This window comes from Mus musculus, chromosome 8, assembly GCF_000001635.26.
Source record: "Mus musculus strain C57BL/6J chromosome 8, GRCm38.p6 C57BL/6J".
Taxonomy (NCBI): domain Eukaryota; kingdom Metazoa; phylum Chordata; class Mammalia; order Rodentia; family Muridae; genus Mus; species Mus musculus.
This window is the reverse complement of record NC_000074.6, coordinates 84,237,289-84,257,360: the sequence shown is the minus strand read 5'-3', so window position 1 is coordinate 84,257,360 and position 20,072 is coordinate 84,237,289. Positions and strand designations below refer to the sequence as shown.

The window sequence follows — 20,072 nt, the reverse complement described above, 5'->3', positions numbered from 1 at the left end:
GCCCGATAACCTAGGAGCGCGTGCGCATGCGCACGCGGCAGGACGCAACTCCGCCCCGCAGCCTGTGCAGGATTCCTCGTGGCCCTGCAGGGTAGGCAACATGACACTGGAAGCGATCCGCTACTCGCCCGGCTCGCTGCAGATCCTCGACCAGCTGCAGCTGCCAGAGCACTGCCACTATGAGGCACTGAGCTCCGTGCAGCAGGCTAGTGAAGCCATCCGCGCCATGAAGGTGCGCGGAGCCCCGGCCATCGCGCTGGTCGGCTGCCTCAGCCTGGCCGTGGAGCTGCGGGCCGGCGCCGGCGGTCCCGGACTCGCTGCTCTGGTGGCCTTCGTGCGAGACCAGCTGCGCCTCTTAGTCGCCGCCCGGCCCACCGCTGTCAACATGGCCCGCGCCGCCCGCGATCTGGGTCAAGTGGCAGCCCAGGAGGCGGAACGAGAGGGTGCCACTGAAGAGACCGTGCGGGAAAGGTACGGGATCCTGGACCAGTCTTGTGTGCTCTGCCCAGCTTTCCTCTCTACCATTTTCTTTCCCATCCCACTTCCGGTCCAGCCACTTGGTTCTTACTGCTTTTCTGTTGCACCGGTACGGCTCCTGCCTGTGGCTGAGACTAGAGTCTAGAGCATTAAAGCACTGGAGTTAGAACTTCATCTCCAGGTTCCTGCTCCTTCCCCTCCCCTTCTGTAAAAACACCTTGTCCCTGATTCTGCCCCTTCCTGTTCATCAACTGCCTCTCCCACCATGACGTCATCATCACAGAGGTAAAGGGTTTCCTCCTGTTTACTGCTGTGCGTCAGCCCCAGCTCCTGGCTCACTTATATTAGTGATCAGAGTGGAAGTGTCCTCAGGCTCTCAGAACCCCACCTCACCTTTAAAGGGCGGCCCCTTCAAAGTTAGCCAGCTCCCTTCCAACAGTGCTAAGAGCTTCTTCTGTCCCCAGAGTGATCCGCTTCGCCGAGGATATGTTGGAGAAGGACCTCAAAGACAACCGGAGCATCGGGGACTTGGGAGCCCGCCATCTCCTAGAGCAGACCAACCCCAGGGGTGGCAAGGTGACCGTGCTGACCCACTGTAACACGGGTGCTCTGGCCACTGCTGGCTATGGTACAGCGTTAGGTGAGGAGGCACCTTCAATTGTTAGGGCATGGGACATGTTATGGGATGCAAGGCAAAGCAACTGGAGCTGGGGGTGTAGTTCAGTGGCAAGAGTACTTGCTTAGCTAGGGCTGGCTCAGCAGCTTAAAAGTATGGACCCCTCTTGCAAAGACCTATTAAGTTCTCAGCACCCACAGTAACTACCTGCAGCACCCTCTTCTGGCCTCCACGAGCACATGCCCTTACATGCATAGAGACACACATGTACATAATTAAAAATAAACACTAGGGCTGGAGAGATGGCTCAGTGGTAAAGAGCATTGACTGCTCTTTCAAAAATCCTGAGTTCAATTCCCAGCAACCACATGGTGGCTCACAACCCGTCTGTAATGGGATCTGATGCCTTCTTCTGGTGTGTCTGAAGACAGCAACGGTGATGTATTCATATGCATAAAATACATAAATAAATCTTTAAAAATAAAAATAAATACTTTAAAAGAGTACATACTTAGCTTAGAATACACAAAATCCAGGATTTAGTCCCCAAAACTCAAATGAAGAAACTACTTCAACCACAGAAGTGTAAATATTAGTTTTGTTTTGATTTTTCAAATCATATTTTGTGTATACCTGCTGTGCATATGTGTACCATGCATGTACATTGTGCCCAGAGGACAGAAGATGGTTTTGGATCCCCTGAAGCTAGAGTTACAGATGATTATGAGCCACCATGTGGGTATTGGGAACCAAACCCAGGTCCTCTGTAAGAGCAGCAAGTTCTCCTAGCCACTGAGCAGTCTCTCCAGCCCCGCATATTAGTTTGTTCGTTTTTCCTACTCCCAGTATAGCAGCTCCTGTACAGAAACCCTTGGGGAGTTGTCTGCAGGGGTGGCTACATCAAGGAGTCCAACCCATGCATTAGAACCCTGGCCCTCCCTGTGCACATGGATTGAAGTAGTTCTGCTATCAGAGTCTACAAACTTCCCCGGGTCACCTGCCTGGCCTGGCCCGCGCCACATACCTACAGAAGGGGCATAGTGTCAACTCCCAGAGGACAGAGGAGCTGAGAGTGACACCCCCTGAGTAAGTGGCCACAAGATAGCAATTTGGGAGTCAAGGCAGCAGATTCCTCCTGGCCCTTGGTTGTCCCAGAAGCTCTGCTGTCTGCCAGAGTCAGAGCTCAATCTCAGAAAGAAGCTCCTGTGCCCCGTTTATTGACTCCACTAACAGTCATGAAGCAACTACTGACTGTTGCAGCGAGTGAGAACACAGTGATGAACCATGGGAGAGACACCAGGCACCTGCAGCCTAGAATACAGAGAGGAATGACAAGGGGCTTAGAGGCATGGGTGAGCAGTGGAGCACGACTGAGAATCCTCCTCCGAGGAGCTGTGTGTGTGGCTGTAGAGCACTTGCCTCCAGAATGCAAAGCTATGGGCTCCTTGCATCCCCAGCAAAACAGACAGAAGGCGCTAAAGGCCACTCAGCAGGCTAGGACAAAGAAGGTCATCTTTCAAGGCTTAACCTGAGCCATATAGCAAGACCCTGTCTCAATGACAAATGTCCTAAATGATGAGGACAGGCCAGGGCTAAAGATCAGAACAGTGCGGTTGCTGTGTGAGACCAAGGAGCTTCAGGGTGTCAGGATGGAGACGTAAAAATGATGTGGGAAAGCCGGGCGAGGTGGCGCATGCCTTTAATCCCAGCACTCGGGAGGCAGAGGCAGGTGGATTAATGAGTTAGAGGCCAGCCTAGTCTACAAAGTGAGTTCCAGGACAGCCAGGGCTATACAGAGAAACCCTGTCTCGAAAAAAAAAAAAAGATGTGGGAAGAGTGTCGGGCACAGACAAGGCTGTGCACCACACATGCACACATGCTGGCCCACCCTGCTTGTCTGCTGGTATGTCCATAGGTGTGATCCGCTCACTGCATGAGATGGGCCGATTGGAGCATACCTTCTGCACAGAGACCCGGCCCTACAACCAGGGAGCCCGGCTGACGGCCTTCGAGCTGGTGTACGAGCAGATCCCTGCAACTCTCATCACTGACAGCATGGCGGCGGCTGCCATGGCACACCGGGGTGTGTCAGGTCAGTGGGCTGGGCACCGTGGGGCAGGTCATGCCTTGGGCATCCAGAACCAGGTATGTGACCTCCCTAACTCTCCTCCGACCCCCAGCCGTGGTGGTGGGAGCTGACCGTGTTGTTGCCAATGGAGACACAGCCAACAAAATAGGCACCTATCAGCTGGCCATTGTCGCCAAACACCACGGTGTCCCCTTCTATGTGGCTGCCCCCAGTTCATCCTGTGACCTCCATCTGGAGACTGGAAAGGAGATTGTCATAGAGGAACGCCCCAGCCAGGAGCTAACTGACCTGAATGGAGTCAGGATTGCTGCACAGGGTAAGGTGTGGGGTTGGCACTCTAGGTATGATGATGGAGGTTAAATTCAAGGCCAGGCTATGTAAATAGTACTGAGGCCAGGGATGGAGCTCAGTAGGTAGAGAGTTGGGAAAGGACCTGAGTTTGGGGCTCAGAACCAACTTTTTTTTTTTTTAAATAATTATTTATTTTGCCAGGCAATGGCGGCACACGCCTTTAATCCCAGCACTTGGGAGGCAGAGGCAGGAGGATTTCTGAGTTTGAGGCCAGCCTGGTCTACAGAGTTCCAGGATAGCCAGAGCTAGACAGAGAAACCCTGTCTCGAAAAAAACCAAAAAACAAAAAAGAAAAAAAAAAGAATTATTTATTTTATAAGTACACTGTAACTGTTGTCAGACATAAGAGAAAAGGGCCTCGGATCCCATTACAGATGGTTTCGAGTCACCATGTGGTTGCTGGAAATTGAACTCAGGGCCTCTGGAAGAGCAATCAGCTCTTACTGATGAGCCATCTCTCCAGCCGCCCCACAGAACCAACTTTTTAAAAAGCTAGGTCTGGTGGCACAGGTTTGTCATCCTAGCACTGGGGAGACAGAAGGCAGCGAGCCCAGGCTCACTGAGAGACCCTGCTCAAAACATGAGTCAGACAGTTCCTGAGGAACCAAACTGAGGTTTGGTTCTGTATGCAAGAACACGAAGCACACACACACACACACGTACACACACACACACACACGTACACACACACACACACACACACACGTACACACGTACACACGTATGCTGGGTGTGGTAGTGCAACCTATAATCCCAGCATTTCAGGAGCCCGGGCAGCAGGAGCCACACAAGTTGAAGACCACCACATGGTACAAGTGAGTTTCAGGCAGAGTGGGCTACCAAGTGATGCCCTGTCAGAAAGGCATACAACTAACAAGTCTCATCCTGGACAAATGTCTGCATAGAAAGCCAGGGATGGTAGTACACACCATACCTGTGATCTCGGCACTGGGGAGGCTGAGGCAGGAGGACTGCTGAGAGTTCAGGATCAGCCTGGGCTACATAGTGAGACCCCACATCTCAAAACTCAGAGCCAGATTATGGTGGCAGCATTACACCCCTTTAACCCCAGCATTTGTGGAAGGAGGCAGAGCTTCGAGGCCAGCCTGGTCGATAGCATGAGTTCTAGGACAGCCAGGGCTACACAGAAACCCTGAGCCCTGGCGGCTGCTCAGGAAGTTGAGGCAGAAAGATCGCTAGTTCAAAGCCATCCTAATTAATATTAACTTCATCCCAAAATAAACATTTTAAAGACAGCCAAGAGTATAACTCAGATATGTATGGAGTACTTGCCAGTATGTGCAAGACCTGAGATTTAACCCCAAAACCACATCAAAAACATTTTAAGTTAAAAGCAATCAAAATACATTGTGTACATATACAAAAATCTCAATAACAGAGACATTAAAAAATAGTTTGCCAATCTTGGTGGGGTACATCTGGTAAACCTAGCACTCAGGAACTAGAGACAGGAAGACCAGGACATCATAACTGGCCTTGGCTACATAGAAAATTTGAGGCCCAAGCTACATGTATGGCCCTGTGTTAGAGAAGTAATTGCAGTTTTTAAACTGGTTTTCTTTTTTGTTTGTTTGTTTGTTTGTTTTTCGAGACAGGGTTTCTCTGTGTAGCCCTGGCTGTTCTGGAACTCACTCTGTAGAGCAGGCTGGCCTTGAATTTAGAAATCCGCCTGCCTCTGCCTCCTAAATGCTGAGATTAAAGGTGTGGGCAACCACTGCCCAGCTAAACTGGTTTTTGAAATATCTGTGAAGGGCTCCACCCAATCCCAAGAACCGGAAAAACAGATGCAACAGCAAAGCACACCCATGTCTGAGTCAGTGCAAAGGTCCTGGGGTGGATTTCTGAGATTCTTAAAATCCTAGGGGCAGGCAAGAGTTGGGTAGAAACCATCCGTAAGGCTGAAGCCTTCCTGGGAAGCACGAAGAGGCTGTGCTCTTTCTTGGCCTCTGCTTGCATCCCTGCATTAATTGTATGTGTGAATCACTAGAGTCTCGGGACTCTGTAGCCTAAGAATTACTGTGGTGAGGACAAATGCCAACAGTCAGGGAGTTCTCGGAGCCAACCCCCAGCCTCACGTGCCCTCTCTCCCCTGCAGGAATCCGGGTTTGGAATCCTGCCTTTGATGTCACCCCCCACGAACTCATCACAGGTGGCATCATCACTGAACTGGGTGTCTTTGCCCCTGAGGAGCTCCGAGGAGCCCTAAGTGCCTCCGTCTTCTCAGAGGGACAGACCCTAGATAGTCCCTGGGTGTGACTGGCTGGCCCTCCGTGCCCTGCCCTGACTTCCTCTGGTTTTATAATAAAGTTCTCAAATGGCTACCCAAAGTTCATCTTCACCCACACTCCCTCTTCCAGCTGCAGGAACAGATATGGTTTGCCAGGTTCTGCAGAGTTTCAGCATCCACAGCAAAGCTGCCTAAGGTCGCGTCCCAGGCTCATCCTTGGAATGATCTATGCATGGGATGAAAGACAGATGTGGCGGTCACACACCTGTAATCTCAGCACCTGGGAGGCTCAGGCAGGAAGATTTGGAGTTTAGGCTACCCTGGGCTACAGATTCAAACAGACAAACAAAAGTAGAGATAATCAGGATGTTCTCTTAGTTACATTTGAATTTTTTTGTTGTTGTTGATTCTATTTTGTTTTGTTTTGTTTTTTCTAGACAGGATTTTTCTGTGTCTCCTTGGCTATCCTGGAACAATCTGTAGATCAGGCTGGCTTCAAACTCAGAGATCCTCCTGCCTCTGTCTCCCAAGTGCTGGGATTAAATGCATGCACCACTACTGGCTATTTACTTTTATTTATGTGTGAGTGTTTTACATGCAAACCCCTGGTGCTCTCCCAGACCAGAAAAGGGTACCAGATCTCCTGGAACTGGAATTACAAGTGGTTGTGAGCTGCCATATGGGAGCTGGGACCCAGGAACTAAACCTCTGTGCTAGAACAAGTCCTATAAAAGAAGACACCAAAGTTCAGTAATCAAGATAAATATTTGTGTTTTAAGGCAGTCTCTTTGTAGCTCTGGCTGCCCTTGGACTTGCTCTATGGACCAGGCTACCCTAGAACTCACAAAGATCCACCTACCTCTGCCTCTTGAGCAAAAGGTCAAAAGTGTGAGCCCCTACAACCTGCTTTGCTTTATTCTTGAGAGTCTGTGAACCTGGAATTCAGCTATCAGGCTAGACTCCAGGGGTCCTCCCGCTTCAGCCAACTTAGCACTGGGATAGCAGGTGTGTGCACCAGCGAATGGTGGGGATACCACTCAGGTTCTCATACATAAACAATATGCACTTTACCCCTGAGCCATGTTCCCAGCCACCAGGTGCATATTTTAAATCTTTTAAAATTAAAAAGAACACAGTTGGGGCTGTGTCTATAGCTGTGGCAACTCTTGTGCTGAAAATATGAGGCTGCTCTCTGTCCCCAGCACAGCTGTAAAATTAATGCATTAATGTGAGGGATTTTTTTTTTTTAGTGATATCTTTATTCTGGTTTATTCTGGTGGAAGTGATCTATGGGAGTCAGTTCGCTGCCTCCCAAGTGCTGATATTAAATGCCTGTGCCACCACCCAGGATCAAACTCAAATAAGCATGGCAGCAAGCATCTTTACCCACCAAGTCACATCACCAATGATTACTGAACGTTTTTGACACTCCTTTAATTTTCCTCCAAAAACGAGCTCCTCGTTTACCAGACTCCAAGCTTTATTTGAAGTTTTATGTATAAAAAAGAGCACTGACTGCTTGTGCTTGGAGAGGTCCTGAGTTCAATTCCCAGCAACCACATAGTGGCTCACAAACATCTGTAATGGAATCCGATGCCCTCTTCTAGAGTGTCTGAAGACAGACTACAGTGTACTCATATAAATGAAATAAATAAATCATTTTTTTAAAACGCGCATGTTTTACAATACACAAATGTGGTCCCACCCCTGAAAATGGTAATTAATTTTCCTTCCAACTTTTTAGACAGCGGTTCCTTTAAGTGCGCCGCTCTGTGTCGGGTGAGGCCTTGAGACTTTGCGTCCCACTGTAGCCAATGACGTCTTCGACTTCCGCTTTTCTGCACGTGGCCCCGCCTCTTCCGGGTTGCGGTAGAACATGGCGCAGGGACAACGCAAGTTCCAGGCGCAGAAACCTAAAAGCAAGGCTGCCGCGGCGGAGCGGAGCCGCGGGCCTCGGAAAGGCGGTAAGGAATGAGGTGGGGAGCAGGGAGAGAGGATGGCGGACTTGAGGTGGCCCGCCGAGGCTCACCGGCTGGTGTCTCTCCCCCAGGTCGAGTCATCGCTCCCAAGAAGGCGCGCGTTGTTCAGCAGCAGAAGTTGAAGAAGGTGAGTGAAGCGATGCAAGTGATCCGGGATGACGGACGGACAGCCGAGAGGGTTCCCAACTGCAAGGCTTTGTCCTCCGCTAGTTGGATGAATCCTGGCCCGCCCTTAGCTTCTGAGCGCTTCAGATGCGCGTTAGGGACTGCCAGCAGATAGCCTCGAGTTGTTGTTTATTGTGTATGAATATTTAGCCTGAGTGTGCGCGCGAGTGTGGCACAAGTGTCTGTGCCTTGTACCCGACGAGATTAGAAAAGGATGCCCAAAACCCTAGAACTAGAGTTATTAACGGGTTTTGAGCCATCATGTGTGTGCTGGGAACTGAACCCTGGTCTTAGTCAGGCGGGTGTGATAGCCCAGACTTTTTTTTTATTAGATATTTTCTTTATATACATTTCAAATGTTATCCCGAAAGTTCCCTATACCCTCCCCCCGCCCTGCTCCCCTACCCACCCACTCCCACTTCTTGGCCCTGGCATTCCGCTGTACTGGGGCATATAAAGTTTGCAATACCAAGGGGTCTCTCTTCCCAGTGATGGCCGACTAGGCCATCTTCTGCTACATATGCAGCTAGAGATACAAGCTCTGGGGGTACTGGTTAGTTCATATTGCTGGTCCACCTATAAGGTTGTAGACTCCTTCAGCTCCTTGGGTGCTTTCTCTAGCTTCTCCATTGGGGGCCCTGTGTTCCATCTTATAGATGATTGTGAGCATCCACTTCTGTATTTGCCAGGCACTGGCATAGCCTCATACAAGACAGCTATTACAGGGTCCCTTCAGCAAAACCTTTCTGGCATATGCAATAATGTCTGGGTTTGGTGGCTGATTATGGGATGGATCCCCGGGTGGGGTAGTCTCTGGATAGTCCATCCTTTTGTCTTAGCTCCAAACTTTGTGATAGCCCAGACCTTTAATCCCAGCACTCTAGAGGCAGAGGCAGGCAGATCTCTGAGTTCAAGGCCAGCTTGGTCTATAGAGCAAGGTCCACCACAGCAGATAGATAGATAGATAGATAGATAGATAGATAGATAGATAGATAGATAGATAGATAGATAGATAGATAGATAGATAGATAGAGCTTTTAACGGCTGAGTGATGTTCTAGCCTCCAAAATAATGTTTTAATTATGTGTGGTGTGTGCACCTGAGTGCATATGCCCACAGAGGCCAGAAGATGGCATCTGATCTGGAATTGCAGATGGTATGAGCTACAAGCCAGACCTGGGTGCTAGGTACAGAACTAAGGTCTTCTGAGAGAAGTATGTGCTCTTAAGCACTGAGCCATTCCTCCAGCCCTGTTTTGTTGTCTTGTTCTGTCTGCTTCTGTGCTTTTGAGATAGATCCTCACACAGGCCTAGGTTAGCATGGAGCTATATAGCCTAGCCTCCAGAGTGCTGCTATTACTGGTGTGGACCACTGAGCCCTGTTTATGTAGTGCTGTGGATTAAATTCAGACTTGTGCGTACCAGTCATGTACTTTACTAACAGAGCCATGTGCCCAGTCTTTACCCCCTATTTTCCTAAAATAGTGTCTCAGCTTACCTAGCCCTAGCTGGCCATGAATTTACAGAGGTCTTCCTGCCTCTGCTCTCTGAGTGCTGGAGTTAAAGTTATGCACCACCACACCCAGCTCCAGCCTTTTTTGAAAGATCTGACTCTAGCCCAGGCTGGGCTTAAACTTGCCCCATCTTGGTCACCTGGGTGCTGGGCATATGGGGTGTGCACACAACGTCTAGCTTTTTATTGTCAGAGTTAACTGGTGATCCAGGTGGGAAGGCTTGAGCTGATTAGACGTTAGAGAGTCAGCGGCTGGAGAGTGGTTAGGATCACTGCTACTCTCCCACAGACCTTGATCCGGTTTCCAGCACCCACAAAGCAGGTCACAGTCATTCCTAACTCCAGTCCCAGGGGATTTCCAGTGCCCTCTTCTGCTCTCTCCTGGCACTGTGTACATGTGGTACACAGACATGCATGCAGGGAAAACACTTGTACAGAAAAAATTTAATAAAGTCTATAGATTACCCAACAGCTTGCTCTGCTCCGTGGGTACCAACTCTCAGGTCCTAAGTGAGCTCCTCCCACAGCACACCACTTTTTTCTTTTTCTTTTTTCTTTTTTTTTTGTTTTGTTTTTGTTTTTTGGGGGGTTTGTTTTGTTTTGGTTTTTTTCTGGTTTTTCGAGACAGGGTTTCTCCTGGAACTCACTTTGTAGACCAGGCTGGCCTCAAACTCAGAAATCTGCCTGCCCCTGCCTCTGCCTCCCAAGTGCTGGGATTAAAGGCGTGCGCCACCACGCCTGGTTCTTGGAACCTTTTTTATTAGCTGTATTTTGTCTCGTGTTCTCATGACCGACACAGTTTTGTCTTCCTCAGACCTCCTGTGCCCACCCCATGAAGCTGTCATGGTCATAAGGAGCTCAGGCAGAGCAGGAATGGGTGGGGTAACTGCCAGTCAGTAACTTAAAACTGGCTTGTGGTCTCTCGCTTGGAGCCCTAGGAAAGTGTGTGAGACAGAAAGGGTTATCACCATTACCCCTGGCTTTGGGACCCTGGTGCCTACTTAACACAGGAACCTCTGTTCCCCATCTGTAAAATGGGTGTGAGCAGAGACACAGAATAGGATCTGGTTGGTTTTTTTACCTGAGCAGGGTAGCATACAGGCCTGCAGGGGTGAGTCAAGGCAGGAAGATCTTGAGTCTGAAGCTGTTCACAGAGAACAGAAGGAAGGTTCAGAGAACAGTGTCTGTTTGGGCTAGGAAGAATAAGGGCTTGCTGTGTTCCTCTCACAGAGCCTGGAAGTGGGAATCCGGAAGAAGATTGAGCATGACGTGGTAATGAAGGCCAGCTCCAGCCTGCCTAAGAGGCTTGCACTGCTGAAGGGAGCATCAAAGAAATCAGAAGCCACCATCCCTGGCAAGACACCATCCTGAAGGCACTGGGACTTTGCTGGTCACCCCACAGGCTGGCTGGACTTGGAAGAGGGCCCTGCTCCAGTCCTGGTGGCCCCTGGAACAATGGGCAGGTGATGGTAAAGCCAGGCTAGCTCCCAAGGGCTGAAGGGTGCTCAGCCTCCTCTGCTGGTGTGATGATAAATGTGGCTCTGTTGTCTCTCCAGCCGTTCAGTGGGCATAATCTCACCCCCAGGTGCTGGGTCCCCACCCCAGTCATCTAATGTCAGCCTGTCACACCAGTAATCCAGAGCCACTTGGGGATGCTCCAGTGTTACCCAATAAAGCTGTGTCACAGAGGCTGTGTGCTGTTTGGTGCTTTCCTGTCCTTGAGGGACTCACACCACTGTAGTCCCAGACCTGCTGGACCACATGTTGATCATGTCATATGCAGGGTGCTTGACCAGGTGGAATCTTCCGTGATGTGGCCCTGGGGCAAGCATTGACTGTGTGCTGGCCCGCCCCTTTGTGCCCAGCCATTTTGCTCACTAAGGAGGCAGAGACTTGTCGATCACCAGTGACCACCCCAGTGTTGGTCAGAAATTACTAGTGACCGCCCCAGTGTTGGTCAGCATTTAGTGTTGAGACTGTCTAGTGTTCCTGGGCTGGCTTCTGACTCACCTTAGCTGACTGCTGGGGTTCTGATCCACTTGGTGTATGCTAAGCAAGCACCTGAGATGCACCCAATGTACTTCGAAAGCACAGGAAGGACTTGCTGGGTTTTAGTTATAGCAGGACACAGTTGCTGTCCTATGAGCGTGGATTTTAGTCATACCAGGACACAGTTGCTATCCTGTGAGCGTGGAGGGTGCCCTGAGAGGCTGGCCTCGAAGTGGTTGTCAATACCTCCGCCTCTGGATTGTGATGGGGTAGTGTCGGGCATGCAGCTTCCTGCCATACCTCCCTTCTGGTACCCTCACCACAGGTCTAAAAGAACAGATCTGTCCCATTGTGGATACAGCACCCAGGCACTCATCCATGCATTTAGCTTGGTTCTCAGACAGGGTCTCCCTGTGTAGAGCAGACTGGCCTCAAACTCTTAAAGCTGTCCCTGCCTCTGCCTCCCAAGTTCTGAGATTAAATGCCTAAGGGCCTATGTAATTTTGTGTATATGTGCTCATAAGTATGGGTGCCCAAGGAGGCCAGAGGCACCCCATCATCGAGGGTTGGAATTACAGGCAGCTGTGAGCTACCCTACATGGGTGCAAAGAGAAGTGGAAGCTGTTAACTGCTGAGCTCTCTAGCTTGATCTCAGATGTTTATGGCAGTAAGAATAGGATGACCGGGCGTGGTGGTGCACGCCTTTAATTCCAGCACTCAGGAGGTAGTGGCAGTCTGAGCCCTGAGTTCCAGGCCAGCCTGGTGTACATGGAGTTTTCAGTCCACTCAGGGTTACATAGACCCTGTCTGAAAACTACAAAAGCTCAGTTGTCTGCTTGACTGAACTAGTGGATACCCCAGATACACGAAGCTGTATCTAGGGTGGCACTTACTGTTGTGTTAGAGTGGTGGCTCATCATACCAGGCCAGCACACTTCCATGGGAGAGGTTTATTGGGGGAGAAAAGGATGAAGGGAGCAACAAAGATGGAGGAGATAAGGGCAGGCAGATGGACACTGGGAATGTATGGCGGTTGCCATGGCAACAGACATGGGTCCTTTTATGGTCACCTAGGGTGACATCACTGGATTTGGAGGTGACCAGCAACCATAAAGCCAGTTCCTGATGCCCACACTTGCAGAGGAGTGATGCAGAGCAGAAAGGCAGAAACAACCTACCTTTGCATTAGCTGGGCTGGACAAGAATCTGCTCCAGCCACAGTGGAATATTTTTCAGCCATAAAAAATGGGCTGGAAAAATAGCTGAATGGGTAAGAATTTGCCAGTAGGTTTAACAACCTGAGTTCAGTCCTCCGAGCCCACATGGTAGAGAACCAAAAGCAAGTTGGTCCTGTGACCTCTGCTCTTACACTATGGCACGGGCATGCTAGCACTCATTCACATCACAAGTGTAAATAAAGGTGAGATGAAGGGTTGGCAAGATGGCTGGCCCCATGGTTACATGCTGTAGTTAGAGGAACAGGTATCAGCAGCTCACAGGGGATCCAATGTCTTTGGTTGGTTTTTTTGAGACGGGATCTCTATGTAGTCCTCGCTGTCCTGGAACTTGAACTGTAGACCGGTTGGCCTTGAGCTCAGAAACCCACCTGCTTCTGCAATACAAGTTCTGGGATTAAAGGAGTGTGTCGCCACTGCCTGATCTGGCCTTCCAAAAGCCCTCTACTCCACGGGCACTACATGCAAATGGTGTACTTCCATGTGTGAAAACACTCACTGAAAATACTTGAAGTGTGCAAGGTGTGGTAGTATATGTCTTTAATCCTAGCACTCGGGAGACAGAACCAGGCAGTTTTCTAGGAATTCAAAACTAGCCAGGGTTACGTGGAAAGACCCTGTCCCAAAACAGAGAAAGGGAGAGAGAGAGAGAGAGAGAGAGAGCACCAATCTAGGCTACAACATAGATGAGCCCTGGAAACAACGTTAGTTGGACGTAATGCTTACACACCTGTAAATGTGGCACTGAGGGTGGATGTAGGAAACTGAAGAAGTTTAAGATTAGCCTCCACCACATGGTTCAAGGCAGGCCTGAGCTAATTGAGCCCCCACCCCAACCCACACACCCAATGAAAAATGGCTTTAGCGGTGCACTCTTTTTTTCCCAGCACTCAGGAAGCAGAAGTAAAGATGCTGTGAGATTGCCCTTGTAACAAACCAGGTGCAGAACAATAAGCAGGCACGGTCCTATCGAAGGTCAGGACAGGTAAGTAGCTGCCTGGGACTCCGGAGAGCACCATGATGGACAGTGAACTGGGTTTCCTCCTGGCCTGACTGAAAGTTCTGGAACTAAACAGAAGTGAACATTCTACTAGACTATGCTGACAGTGGTGAGAAATCCTCTTATGGTAGGTTTGCTCCTATGTCTGATGTCCACAGCTCCTCTGGAGTCCCCCTGAAGACTGCAGACCACCTCACCTTAGAAGTCTGGGAGGGGGCTGGTGAGATGGCTCAGTGGGTAAGAGCACCCGACTGCTCTTCCAAAGGTCCAGAGTTCAAATCCCGGCAACCACATGGTGGCTCACAACCATCCGTAACGAAATCTGACTCCCTCTTCTGGAGTGTCTGAGGACAGCTACAATGTACTTACATATAATGAATAAATAAATCTTAAAAAAAAAAAAGAAGTCTGGGAGGCTAGGTGCCTGCAGTATGCCCATGACTAAGCAAGACTTCAGTAAGTTCAACGAAGAGACCCAAGCACTGTGGGATGGTGATTCAAGCCCATCCACGCAGCCAAATGAGATAATGCTGGCTCGTTGGACATACATGTTTTTAACTCCCCAACCCCCAAATGTAGCCATCAATTGTAATGAGCACCTGTAAACTCTGACTTAGAAGGCTGAGGCATGAGGATGGCCTGCAGTGGAAGGCTTGCCAGGATTGCCTGGGCTGCAGAGTTAAGACTGTCCAAAAGCCAAGAGCCGGGGTCCAGTGGGAGAGAGCTTGCTGGCCACCAGCAAGTGTGGGGTTTGAGGGGCTTCTTTATTTTACTTGAGGTGGGGCAGGACCTCACTGGGTGCCCCTCACTGGCTGGGAACTCACTCTGTAGACCTGGCTGGTCTCTAACTTACAGAGATGCACCTCTCTCTGCCTTCTCAGTGCTGAAATGTAAAGGATTAAAGTGCTGGACCCACCACCAGACCTTGTTTGTGTTTGGTCAGGTTCTGGGGATGAACCCTAGGGCTTCCCTAAGCAAGCTGTGCCAGGCCTGCTGCCCTGCACTCTTGTGTGGTTTGTTGCTGAGGCCAAGTCCTTCAGGTCCTTCTCTCCTAGACCTGACACAGAGGGTGGCCCGTGAGCTGGCATGTGTGCAAGGGAGAAAAAGAAGGGAGAGCGTCTCCTGCGGAGAAAGTCCAGTGTCTAGGGAGCTGCTCTGCCCCTCCACATACCACCCACCACCTACCTTGCCCTGCTGCTGCCTCTGACCAGCCTATGCTGTGAGCTCTAGCAGGAAAGCCCAGTGCTAGGGAGCCACAGCTCATCAGGAGTCACTCACCTTCCACATTTCCACACCTTGCCCCTCTGAGCCGCTGCCCTTGCCACATAGCACCCACAAGCACAGGAGCTTTCCTGAGTGTGCACTTTCCTGAATGTGACAGTGTTTTACCTGCATGTGTCTGTCCATCACATGTGTCCCTAGTGCCAGAAGAAGGGTCTTGATCCCCTGGAACTGAGTTAGATATTGGTAGGCCACCGTGTGAGTGCTGAGAATCAAACCTTTGACCTTTGAAAGAGCAGCCAGTGCTCTTGACCCCTGAGCTATCTCCCTAGCCCCTGGAGTACCCTCTTTTCACCCATCTTTATGGAACAGGGAAAAGCAGGAGACCCATGGAACCTGGCTATGGGCCACTGGGAGGCCCTGGGAACCCAGCCAGGCTTGCCCCCAATTAGCCTGGAGGCAAGCCAAGAAACCGTAGGAATAACTGCCCTGTGACTCTGGTGCCAGCTTGGTGAGCCTCTTCAAAAGGCCCCATGGCCTGGGATCTGGAATGATGGCACAGCTGTCCCTTAGGACTCCTGGCTACCTTTCTCCTCATTTCCCTGCTACACGACACCAATAGTTCCTGAACCTCAAATTCTGCATGAAGGTGTGTTGTTCTTGTGTTCTAGATACTTGTGTGTAGTAGCTCAGGCTGGCTTCAAACTTGGCATGCCCCTACCTTAGCTCATGCTGTGATGACAGACAGGTCTAGCCACCTCTTGGCTGCATGTGTGACAACATCAGCTAGTCATTTAACCTCTCTGAGCCACCATGGCCCCATCTATTTAAAATGGAGACCCAGAATTCCACCCTAGTGGGACAAAGCAGGAACCTAGAGTAACCAAGGCTTTTTTAGTGTGGTCATGAACTGTCCTTAGCCATTAGAGGCCCCTTCTCTAGGCCTAGGGAACCATCAAATGAGATTTCAGACACAACTTTTTCCCTGTCTGGAATGCAACTTCTCCTGGCAACACTACCTATGAGCTTATATTTCCAAAAGGTTTCACAAAGCTGAACTGGCCAGCAGGACTGCCGAGCTGTGGCGCCACCACAAGCAAGCCTGCGTCAGCTGCTGCTGCTGCTGCTGGCAGGGCTGTGTCAGCTGGCTGTCGCTAGCAGAACAGGGGAACCCTCAGGGTAGATATGTCCCCCAGACTACATCTGTGTCCTCTCCCTCATCTGAGCCTGTAGGGCAGCCCTACTTCGCCTGTGGGTCGAGAGCACTTGGGTTTAGGGTCAGGAGCTCCAGATACCTAGACAGTGAGCTCATGGCTCGTGCTGAGTAGACATGGCTAGGACTTCCTGAAGCCAGAGCCTCAGCTCCAGCAGGGGTCGGGGGCTGCCAATGCTGGAACACCACTGCCACCACCTTTCCTAAGACAGGGGCATGTTTGAAATGAGTCTTGAGACTTTGGGGGACACCCTCAACTTTCCTGGATCTATTCTGACCCCCCCCCCCATTTCACACTAGGATTGCTGTGTGACCATGGGCAGCTTCCCGGCCTCTCTGGACCTCACTTCCATCATCTGTCCTGTTTTCTGAACCCAGATTCAGACCCTCATCTACTGTGACCCCAGTCAGGTCAACACTCAGCCTTTCTGCTCCCCAGCTGCCTCACTTGTGAGAGGGGATTCTGTCAATATCGATATCCACCCTGACAGAATAAAGAAAGTAAGCAGCCAGGCATTTTGGAATACACCTGTAACCTCAGCCCTTGGGAAGCTGGGACAGGAACATCAGGAACTCAGGGCTAGCCTGGACTATATAACAAATTCCAAGCCAGACCTTATCTCAAAGAATAAAGTTGAGCTTAGGTGGCAGAGTGTTAAGGTGACAGAATGCGCAGATGAATCCCCCTGGGATAGATCCATAGCACTGGATAAACTGTGGTGGCACAGGCTTGTGAGCACAGCACTGCAGATGTGAAGAGAACGTCAGAAATTCAGGGTCATTCCCAACAACACAGGGAGTTCAAGGCCAGCCTGGTCCACTGAGACCCTGTGTCAATAAATGAAATAACTCTAAAAGCTGTCCTTATTATTGAATAAAAGCTGTATTTTTCATGGGCAGAACACTTGATAACTCTTCATGATGAGACTCTGACAAATTTCCCCGGTAGCCAGCCCCTAAGGCCCACTCAGAAGGGAGACGCTAACCCCTCCCCCGCCAGCCTTCCCTCACCCTGGCTACCCCTTCCCATGGGTCTGTCTCTGCCCCAGCATGTTCCACATGGAGGCCCTGTCTGACTACCCTAGCTCTGCAAACTAGGGGCTTGCAGCCCTTCCAGGCAACTTCTTCCTGCTGGGTGACCTTGGCAAGCAGGTTTCTCTAAGCCTCAGTTTTCCCATCAGAGAAATGGAAAGTAGTTGTCACTGTCATTGTGGCTAGGCTGTGGGGATTTTGTTTTTCCCCTTCTTTGTAGCCTTGGTTGTCCTGTAAACAGCCTGGCCTCAAACTCACAGAGATCCACCCGCCTCTGCCTCCTAAGTGCTGGGATTAAAGGCATATGCCACCACCTCCAGGCTAGGGGATTTCATTCTTTTCATCCCCCTTCCTCCTCTTTTCCCCTCCTCTCCTTACCCCTCCTCCCCTTCTTCCTTCTTTTGTTATGGAGGATGGAACCCTGGGCCTAGCGAGCAAAGACAGCACTCTATCACAGAACGCACCCCAGCCAAGACAGCAACTCTGATTTTTTAAATTGTTCTTACTTTCTGTCTGGGTGTGTATATATGTGTGCACATGCCAAGAATTTATTTTTATTTTATGTGTATGGGTGTTTTGTCTGCATATATGTCTGTGCATCGTGTGTATGCCTGGTTACCTTGGAGACCAGAAGAGGATGAGACATCCCCTAGAGCTGGAGTTATAGGCAATTGTGGTGGTGGGAATTCAACCAGGGTCCTCTGGAAGAGCAGTCGGTGCCTTAACTCTGAGCTCTCTCGCTCTCCCACCCACTCTTTTTCTTTTGTTTTCTTTTGTTTCAAAATAGCTCCCAAGATGCATCCTCGGCTCCCCTGAACTCAGGATGCTTGCAGAGTGCCAGGATGCCAGCCGACCACCATCACACCTGGCTTTCTAAAAGTGCTTTTTAAATTTTATTTATTTATTTATATTAGATATTTTCTTTATTTACATTTCAAATGCTATCCGGAAAGTTCCCTATACCCTCCCCCCTAAAAATGCTTTTAAATCGTTATATTTATTATGGTGATAAGGCATGTATGTGCCACAGCACACGTGTAGATCAGATGACACCTGTGAGAGTCAGTTCTCTCCGACCATGTGGGTTGCGGGAATTGAACGCAGATCCTCTCGGTTAATGGTGATCACCTTTACCCTCTAAGCCAGTGGTTCCCAATCTGTGTGTTGTGACTGCCCCCTTGGCAGACCTCTATCTCCAAAAATATCATAACAGTAGCAAAATTAGAGTTATTAAGTAGCAACAAAAATAATTCATGGTGTTGGGGGGGTCACCACAACATGAACTGTATTAAAGGCCCACAGCATTAGGAAAGTGAATAGCTGCTGCATTAACTCAACTCATCTTACCCTAAAAAGCCTAAAAACAACAATACAAAACAAATAAACAGAAAATGTGGTACATTTACGCAATGGAGCACTACTCAGCTATTAAAAACAATGAATTTATGAAATTCTTAGACAAATGGATGGATCTGGAGAATATCATCCTAAGTGAGGTAACCCAATCACAAAAAAAAAAAAAAAAAAAAAAAAAAAAAAAAAAAACCCACACATGGGCTGGGCATGGTGGTGCACACCTTTAATCCCAGCACTCAGGAGGCAGAGGCAGGCAGATTTCTGAGTTTGAGGCCAGTCTCGTCTACAAATTGAGTTCCAGAACAGCCAGGGCTATACAGAGAAACCCTGTCTCGAAAAACAAAAACAAAAACAAAAACAAAATGGAAATAAAGAAACAAAGAAAACTAAGACATCACTGCTGTTATTGAGACAGGGTCCCGCCGGGGATGTAAGATTCCCTTGGAGTTGGAGTCACAGCGATCATGTGCCATGTAGGTTCCAGGAATCAAACTCAAGTCTTCTGGGATCCATTGACCGGTGCTCTTAACCTCTGAGCCATCTCTCCAGTTCCTCCATTGTGTTCTTCCCCCTACAAAAGAGCCCCACTTGAGCAGCCCTGTTTCAAGGGTTCACAGGCTACTTATGAGTGACTGTTAGTTGCCACGGTGGGGAGGGGTCTGTCCAAAAGCAACCAGTGGGCTAGTCGGCTTCTGTGGACCAGGTTGGGTTTTTCCTGCTTTGAGGATCCTAAACACTAAATGGGATCACAGCTATGTTGGCAGGTTTTAGTCTGAACTGCTACTGTACGCTGGGCGCTGTTCCACGTGCTGACTTGTCTCCCCATGGACGTACACTTGATCCTTGGAGCTCAGAGTTCAGAGAGACATTTAACAACCCCCCTACCCTGGTATCTCAAAGAGCTCTAAAGGATGAGGCAAGAGGATCTCCAATCAGACTAACCAGGGTTACATAATGAGAGAAGGGGGGGGGGGGTTCAGAGGTAGTGCAGGGTGGTGGGCCATCTAATCCTGGACTAGATGAATAAATGATGCTGGAGAGGCCGCGACGGTAGGAAAACGCAAGGTTCTCTTAGGTCATGGGGGTGGGGTGTGGAAAAATGACGAAGATGGTGAGTGGCTTCCGCACTGTGGAAAATATAAGCTGAGTCAGGGGGAAAAAACGATTCGAAGTGGGGGATTTGACATGCATTAAGTCCAATCTAATGAAACTAACACTCTCATGGGTCGAAATGGGCAATTTCATGTTCATTCCACAGACGTAGAAAGGATTGGGGTGTCTTAGCTCGCAGCTCAAGAGGAACTCGTAAAGTTAACAGCCCACAGCGAGCGCATTGCTAGGAAGGACTGTGCTGGCCCGGGTCGGCTCTTAGAGCATCCAAACTGTACCAGTGGCCCAGAGAGGTTATTGAGTTTCTAGGGTCATTACAGCTCAGAGAGAGTCAACCCCGGCCGGGAGGCGGCCGGAAGCGACCCTCCGTAAACAAAGCCGTGTGTAGGCGCAGCCCCAGCCGCCAGGCTAGAGGGCCGGCCCAAAGGGGCGGAGAAGGAATGTTGTGAATGAACGTGAGACCTCCCCGAAACTCCTCA

At 49.9% G+C, this 20,072-nt stretch overlaps 2 protein-coding genes across 3 annotated transcripts; both read left to right on the top strand.

The window, feature by feature from the left end:
* Window positions 1-36: 36 nt before the first annotated feature.
* Window positions 37-6,785, top strand: Mri1 (methylthioribose-1-phosphate isomerase 1). Its single transcript, NM_026423.4, has 5 exons — window positions 37-471; window positions 942-1,117; window positions 3,009-3,185; window positions 3,274-3,498; window positions 5,650-6,785. Exons 1-5 carry the CDS (start codon window positions 101-103, stop codon window positions 5,808-5,810), a joined length of 1,110 nt encoding a protein of 369 aa, NP_080699.3. The 5' UTR covers window positions 37-100; the 3' UTR covers window positions 5,811-6,785.
* Window positions 5,650-11,128, top strand: D8Ertd738e (DNA segment, Chr 8, ERATO Doi 738, expressed). 2 transcript variants are annotated; one of them, XM_017312495.1, is made up of 4 exons: window positions 5,650-5,977; window positions 7,526-7,745; window positions 7,832-7,887; window positions 10,668-11,128. In XM_017312495.1, exons 2-4 carry the CDS (start codon window positions 7,658-7,660, stop codon window positions 10,806-10,808), a joined length of 285 nt encoding a protein of 94 aa, XP_017167984.1. In that variant the 5' UTR covers window positions 5,650-5,977; window positions 7,526-7,657; the 3' UTR covers window positions 10,809-11,128. The 2 variants fall into 2 exon arrangements, with proteins under 2 accessions (XP_017167984.1, NP_001007572.1); NM_001007571.2 differs by lacking the exon at window positions 5,650-5,977 and having other exon boundaries at window positions 7,600-7,745; window positions 10,668-11,126.
* The last annotated feature ends 8,944 nt before the right edge of the window (window positions 11,129-20,072 follow it).

Coding starts and splice junctions, on each gene's coding strand:
- Mri1 (NM_026423.4), top strand. CDS start 101: ATGACACTGGAAGCGATCCGCTACTCGCCCGGCTCGCTGCAGATCCTC. Junction 472..941: donor GAAGAGACCGTGCGGGAAAG/GTACGGGATCCT, acceptor TTCTGTCCCCAG/AGTGATCCGCTTCGCCGAGG. Junction 3,499..5,649: donor AGTCAGGATTGCTGCACAGG/GTAAGGTGTGGG, acceptor TCTCCCCTGCAG/GAATCCGGGTTTGGAATCCT.
- D8Ertd738e (XM_017312495.1), top strand. CDS start 7,658: ATGGCGCAGGGACAACGCAAGTTCCAGGCGCAGAAACCTAAAAGCAAG. Junction 7,746..7,831: donor CCGCGGGCCTCGGAAAGGCG/GTAAGGAATGAG, acceptor TCTCTCCCCCAG/GTCGAGTCATCGCTCCCAAG. Junction 7,888..10,667: donor AGCAGCAGAAGTTGAAGAAG/GTGAGTGAAGCG, acceptor TTCCTCTCACAG/AGCCTGGAAGTGGGAATCCG.